Source organism: Bison bison, unplaced genomic scaffold (genome assembly GCF_000754665.1).
Source record: "Bison bison bison isolate TAMUID 2011002044 unplaced genomic scaffold, Bison_UMD1.0 scf7180017864122, whole genome shotgun sequence".
NCBI lineage: Eukaryota > Metazoa > Chordata > Mammalia > Artiodactyla > Bovidae > Bison > Bison bison.
Window position 1 is genome coordinate 42,931 of NW_011494694.1, and position 7,160 is coordinate 50,090.

The following is a 7,160-nucleotide window of genomic DNA, read 5'->3' on the forward strand; positions in this document are numbered from 1 at the left end:
TTTTGTTTTGTTTTTTTTTAACACACCCTTACAGGAGCCATGAGTGGAAGAAGCACGGGACCTGTGCTGCTCAGCTGGATGCCCTCAATTCCCAGAGGAAGTACTTTGGCAAGAGTCTGGATCTGTATAAGGCACTGGCCCTGACCAGGTGGGAGACCCAGGCCTGTAGCCTCGCCTCCTGCACCCCACTCTCCCAAGTCACCGCACACCCACACCCTAGGCCTGGGGATGAACGCGGCTGCGAGTTGCCCGGCGCAGCATCCCTGACTTGGGTACCACGGTCCCGGGAACCGGGCAGGGGAGTCATGCTGAGAAACACACACCTCCTCCCACGAGCCTTTCCAGACCCCTGGGGGCCTGACTGCATGGAGCGGACTCAGAGACTCAAGGGGCTCATCACGCAGGTCCTGGGAGAAGTCGCCTGCACGGGAGACCCCTGGGCACCTCCCTCCGGGGAGGAAGGCACCCCCCGTTCACCAGCACAGACCTCACGGTCCTGGCTCACAAGCAGTGTGAGTCCAGCCGACTCTGCAGCCCAGGTTTTATTGAATCCAGCAGTAAGAGGAGAATATGTGGTTATACTGAAATTTTTAAGGTCAAATATTTGAATAATTCGTCCCTTCAGCCAACAACTACTTACTTACTAAGGACCTCCTGGTTACCCTTCCTGAATCTGCGTGGCTTTCCATACACACGCCCAAGCGCAGAGTTGCTGAATTCTGGGACCCCTGGAGCGTCAGCCAGGCCCCCAGGGGTGGACAGGCTGAGTCCCGTCCTCCCTGGGGTGCGTTCCCTGGGGCCTGCCGAGGAAGGGCACTCCTGCCCACCGAGTGTCTGATGGAGACTACGTAGAACTGCTGTAGAGAAGTCATATAGTCTCCCAGCTTCTCCAAGGAAAATACAAAATCTCAGTGCTCACAAAATTAGGCGTCAAAACACGTCCTTTCTATTTGGCCCTGTGTTATAAACCACTGGGCTTCCCAGGCGGCACGGGGAGGGGACCCGCCTGCCAGTGCAGGAGACATGAGACGCAGGTTTAGTCCCTGGGTTGGGAAGATCCCCTGGAGGAGGGCATGGCAAGCCACTCCAGTGTTCTTGCCTGGAGAATCTCATGGACAGAGGAGCCTGGAGGGCTACACTCCATGGGGTCACAAAGAGCAGGTTAAAACCACGTGCTTTAGAAAGTGATTCAAGGCGTTGAAAGTATTTTAAAGACTGATTTAATTTGGGGTTGTTAGGATAAGCCTAGAATCCAGAATCAGCTGCTAGCTGTCCTTGAGGACAGGCGTGGCGGGTAGGTGGTTATGTGGTGCCTACTCCAGTTGGCGGCAGCCACCAGGACTGGTGCTGAGAGGTTCCGGTGCTGGAAGGGGGCCCAGATGAGGCCTCGTGTGCCCACGGCGAGGGGAGGTCGGGCGGCCTGGGTTTCACCCATGTTCGCTGTGTCAGCAGACTTATGGCCCCAGGTAGTGAAACTGCACACTTCCCTTTAACAGGGTCTTCATTTTTATTATGAAATGTGATAGCAACAAGAAAGGAAATCAGACCTTCATTATACAGCTTTTTTTTTTTTTTTTTTGCTTTAAAATTTAGCATGCTCCAGAAATTGGGGATAGAACCATCTACCGACCACTACTACCAGGTAAGTCTTGCTTCTGGCTTCTTATCAAACGTGTGTCAGCTAACTGGGGACGCCCGGCCTCGACCGGCTGTCACGTCAGCCGTGAGCTATACTCTGGTTTCAAAGAACCCAAACCAGCCCCTCCCACTTGACTATTACGTTTCTAAATAGATTTCATTTAAATTTTGTCTTCCTGTATATTTTGTGTAAACTCAAGGCTACTGAAGCATGATTTTGGAGCAGGTTTGTGGTTTCCTAGTGAGGAGTGTGTTCCAGGCTCTTAAGAGACTGGTATTAATAGGATGTGCAGTTGGACAGCACAGTTCTATGAACCTGAAGAAGAAAATGAAGATTTGTTTTTATGATGTAATTGTGCTTTGTTTCATGATAAAAGTGTAGAAATTGGAACCCGGCAGAGCCTGTTGGCAGGTGGCCTGTACAGAAGGGCTCACCCTGGTATGAGCGCAGTTGTGGGCGGACAGCCTGGCCCCCAGGCAGCGGTCACCACCCGCCTGGGCCTGAAGCCTCTGCTCTTGGGCCCTTAACAGCGTGAGTCAGCTGACCCCCTCTGGAGACAGGTTTTGTATTTGTTCCATATATGAATGTGAAAACACCCGAAAGTCACTGTCCTCAGCGATTCTGAGTTCTGGTGCCTCGGCAGGTCCCAAACCCTCAGTCTGGTGACCTGGTGTGACTAAGTCAGCACTTGGGTCTCCCTCTGTGGATCCGCCGTTTTCCTCCGTCCATGGAGAGTAGGGGCGGGTGGGGCAGTGCCCTTCTGGAGGGACTGCAAGCTGCCCTCCCCACCCAGGAGGCAGGGCATTTGTAGGACTCACATTTAAGTGCATAAGCGGGATTTTCTTGCCCAGAACGTGACGTTCAGAGAACAGACTTCAATTCCAAGCCAGAGCAACAGCCACAGTGCGTGTTTTCTGAGCTCCTTCTCTGTGCTGGAGGCACAAGGCGGGGCATCAGCACAGGCAGGGCCCGGCCTCCCGCCTCCTGGCAGCAGAGTTTCCGCTTTTGTACCCGGCATGCAGGCCCTGGGTCAGGGCCGAGAGGAGAAGGGAGACCCGCGCAGCGCCACTTGTGTGGACTCCAGTCTGGAGGGGGACTTGTGGGGCCGCTCCGTCTCCTTCAGGGCCCGGGGTGGTTCATCCCCAGCGTCTCCGAGCTGTGTCCGTGAGCCGGGGCGCTCTGGGGAGCACGCCGCTGCCGGGTGTCTGCATGCACACGCGTGTACACCAGTGTCACTTCTGACCATGACAGAACTGTTTGTTTCCTCTGTTGACGTTCCATTTCTAATGCAGTTTATCCGATTTCAGGTGTCGGACATCAGAGACGCGCTTGTCACCGTGTACAAAGTCGTGCCCAAAGTCCAGTGTTTTCTGCTAGAGAAGGTCAGATATGCTGTGCTCTGTCATCCCTTCTGTCTCTACCAAGACCACCCGTGCAGCCTTCTGAGAGCTTGTGCTCGCCGTGGAGTTCCCAGGGGCAGCGTTGTGTGTGTGTTGGGGGGTGAGGGGAGAGGGTGCGTGCAGGTGTACAAATGCGTATGTCCACGTGTGTGTGTGTGTGTGTGTGCTTTGAAATAAGAGGCTGTTGTTTGACACCGTGCTGGGCGGGCTGCTGTTCTGGCAGCTTCTCCCTAGCAGGGGGGCTCCTGTTCCGGAAGGCAGTGAGGCAGGGACAGGGCCCGTGGGCGTATCGTGCGGTGTCCACGTCGTTAGTCCCATCAGCTGTTGTTTTCCGTCGCACTTCCAGATGAGTCGTCCTTTCCTCTATCAGCTGTTGAAGTCTTAAATTCATTTACCGATAGGGTGCCGTTTACCTGTTTATCGATTGTGATGCAGACATGGTGTGTGTGGGTGTGACTGCACGCACCTTTGTCCAAGTGTACATTTCAGGCTGGCTCAGGGGCGGGGCTGGAGGGGACCACCTCCAGAATGCCCCGACTTGCATTCTGAAGCGTCTTCACTCTTCCCTTCAGGGCCAGGAGGTGCAGCTCCTCGGGCAGGTGGAGCTGTGCTTCTCCAAGGACCTGCAGCTGCGGAACTGCTCGCATGCTGCGGAGCCGGCGGCCCGTAGGCAGGAAGCCTGGCCGAACCTGGGCCTGCATGTCTGCAATGACGGCCCGGTCCTATACCCTCCGCTCAACGAGACCAAACTCTGATGCTGCGGTTTGTAAATCTGCACTTTGAAAAGCAAGAGAAACTGACAGACCACTGCTTTTTAAAAAGCAACTCGCCACCGCCTTCACCTGAGTCTGTTCTGTTCGTCCTGCTGTGCACCTCGTGTCTGGGAGTTGAGTCTTGTGGTCCCTGTAAGGGTGGGGTGAGCAGGGGGTGCACTGGAAGGGAGGGGGTATCCCCACCTCTTGGCTGCCTAGTGGTTGGAGTGAAGCTCTGGTTTCCTTTTTCTCTCCTTTGGCAATCTCTGCGACCTCCTTGGAAAATAAGGCAGGCCCGCTTGGAGCCTGGGCCGATGGTGCAGACTCAGGAGAACTCATCCCTGTGTCTCTCAGCTCTGAGGACACGTTGGGGGCTGTCAGGACCAGCCCTCAAGCAGGCGCCCAGGCTGCAAATAGATGTGGGGGTTGGTGCTGGAGGGAGTCTCTGCCTCGGGCCTCAGGGCTGTTGGCTCCTGTTCTGCGGTCACCTGCCAGTGTCTCCCCTGGGGGGCTGGTGCGGATGGCCCAGTGTCCCCTGAGGGCCCTGGTGCTGGCAGGCAAGATGTTCTGTGTGTGTGTGGGTGGAGGGGGGAATCTGGGTGTGTGCCGAGTGCCAGCCCACACCCCCACGGCATAGGTCCCCCTCCCTGCAGACTGGAAGCCCCGCAGGGCAGTCAGTCCAGCAGCTCCCCCTTCCTCTCTGGGAAGGCGGCATCGGTCCTCGGGCACTGGGACTGAGGAGGCCCCCGGGGGCAGGTCCGTGTCCCCAAGGTGCTGCCTGGAGGCAGGGTCCCTCTCGCGATGAAGCGCGTCCAGGCTCAGGCGGCTCTGAAGACAGACGTGCCCAGCGATGGGCGAAGCTTCGTCCAGAGGGAGCCGAGCGGCGCGTCAGAAATCCAATCAGATTTTGGCCTGTCTCTTTCCCTAAGGGAGGGAGAGACACCCTGCTCTCCACGTCCAGGCTGGGGCCACACGCGGCCTCTGCCGGGCTCCCCTGCACCCCAGGCTCACACGCGCCGTGGGCCACCCACCTCTGTCTCCTGAGTTTCCCTGTTGCCCGGCGGCTGAGGGCGTCTGCTTCTCCCTCTGCTCATTTGCGTCTGGCTCCTCAGCAAAGGCGAAGGAGGAAACATGACAGAGGCTTCATCTGCGCCCAGGCCGGCCGACGCCTCCTCCTCCGGGCCTCACTGGAGCGAGCCTCTGTCCCCTGGAGAGACGTTCAAAAGGCGGTTGTTGTTTCTTCTGACTCATTTTGCAAATACATGGCTCAAGGCTAGGGTTTCTACTTCATTATTTGCGGATGAGCTGGTAAATTTAAATAAAGCTTCATATTTGGATTGAATTTATTATAAAATAATAATATTCTCAGCTTTGGAGAATCAAAAAAAGCAGTGGTCTGCTGATACTCCTCGGACACTAGTCTTTCTAAAATTTGCCTGTGTGCTTTTTAAATAGGCTATAATTTTTCAAATAAAATGTGTTTATTATTATTCAGTCTGAGCATTTCTTGAGGGTAGGCTGAAACTTGAGCAGGATGGTGTAACAGTGAAGGGCAGCTGAAGAGTGAAATGAAGCAAAATGTCAGCGGTCCTAAGATTTAGGATGTGGACCGAATGGGATAAAATCAGGAGCAGGCTTAGCAATTCCTAACAGGATCATCGTCCAGTCAGTGCTCGTGGCTTTTTATTAACATTTCTGTGTGGCCTCGATCGCAGAATCAGCAGTGATGACATGGCTGATAACCTGAGTCCAATCCGTAAGTATCAGGCGACGGGCTGCGGGTGACCAGAGAAGAATGGAAGTCTCTGTTCAGAGCCCGAACCTCAGAGAAGGAGCCAGGGTCTTCTGGGCAGGCATCACTGAATATGATTTTGAACGAGGACCTGAAGGAAATGAGGCTGCAATCCATGGAGGAAGCACCTTCCTGGTGATGGAAGCAGCCAGAGCAGAGGCCCAGGGCAGCAGCAGGCCTGTGTGAGAACAGCCGGAAGGCGGGTGTGCGAGGCCCACGGGCGCTGAGCAGCGCCCTCGAGGTTCACCTCCACCTGTAAAGGCACCTGTGCTGCTGGAGTCCCCGAGCATCCGCCGGGGCGTTAGCTCCAAACCAGTGTTCCCTAGCCATCGTGTGAATGAATGATCAGACTGATGAGGGAAGAGACGCGTGTGTGTCCTAGGCCTCTGTGGGGCATGTCAGCTTGCATCCTGCCCAGACAAGGACACACACATGGTCTAATTGTCTGTTTTATCCTTCTGGGTGTTTTGTGAACTCTCAACCAGGAATGAAAATTTAATCCAGGTCCTAAGGCAATTGAAATTGTACTGTAAATGATTTTGCACAATTTAACTCTGTTGGCTAAATTCATCACTGCAGAGGGCTGAAAAACCCTTCTGTGAGCATAAGAAAAAAACTTTCCCTGGAAAGCTCTGGCTCAGGAAATGAAATTAGCAGGACACAGTCCCAGGTTTTAAATAAACTTTGGTGCTTCTGTAGAAAGATAAATCTATTGTGTTGTCTGTGGGATGAGCTGTTTCCTGTAGAAGGGAGGTGGCAGTAACTAGGGTTTCCTTGTCCTGACAAAACCTTTAACAGACAGTGAGAAATGCTGCAATTTTACATAAATTTTGTGACGGAAATTCTGTTTTTCTGAGTGACTATAATGAGTGTAGTCAAAGCTCTGGTTTTTCCAGTAGTCATGTACGGATGTGAGAGTTGGATCATAAAGAAGACCGAGCACCCAAGAACTGATGTTTCAAATTGTGGTGCTGGACAAGGCTCTTGAGAGTCCCTGGGAGTGCAGGGAGATCAAACTAGTCAGTCCTGAAGGAAATCAACCCTGAATATTCATTGGAAGGACTGACATGAAGCTGAAGCTCCAATACTTTGGCCACCTGATGCAAAGAGCCGACTCAATGGAAAAGACCCTGATGCTGGGAAAGATTGAAGGCAGGAGGAGAAGGGGACGATGGGATGAGATGGATGGCATCACTGACTAGATGGACATGAGTTTGAGCAAACTCTGGGAGATAGTGAAGGACAGGGAAGGCTGTGGGACAAGACTTAGCAACTGAGCAGCAGCATAATGAGCCTTGCATTTACTACCGACAGGAAGGAGAGGATTCGCATCCCAGGCTCAGATGATGGGAGGTGGTTAGAGGGTTGGCGTGTGTAGATTTAGAAGCTGTGAAACTGCAGTGACTACGCATAGGTTTGCCTGGAACGTTTCATACCTGTGCGGCTGTCAGACGTTCACAGTCCCTTTTTATGGAAAAAAATGATGCAGTAACTTTTCCTATTCGTTTTTGATGTTAAGTCCACAGAGTAACACAGACTCGCTTTTACCAGCAAAGATGTCAACCAGCACAGTTGTG

At 53.6% G+C, this 7,160-nt stretch overlaps 1 protein-coding gene across 1 annotated transcript in view; it reads left to right on the top strand.

The window, feature by feature from the left end:
* The window catches only part of RNASET2 (ribonuclease T2), an 18,845-nt gene extending 13,564 nt beyond the window's left edge, over positions 1–5,281 (top strand). Inside the window, exons 7-10 of the mRNA XM_010839585.1 lie at positions 35–148; positions 1,594–1,642; positions 2,947–3,021; positions 3,612–5,281. Coding sequence (XP_010837887.1) covers positions 35–148; positions 1,594–1,642; positions 2,947–3,021; positions 3,612–3,794 — 421 coding nt within the window. The 3' untranslated portion in view covers positions 3,795–5,281. The remainder of the gene's footprint in view (positions 1–34; positions 149–1,593; positions 1,643–2,946; positions 3,022–3,611) is intronic.
* The last annotated feature ends 1,879 nt before the right edge of the window (positions 5,282–7,160 follow it).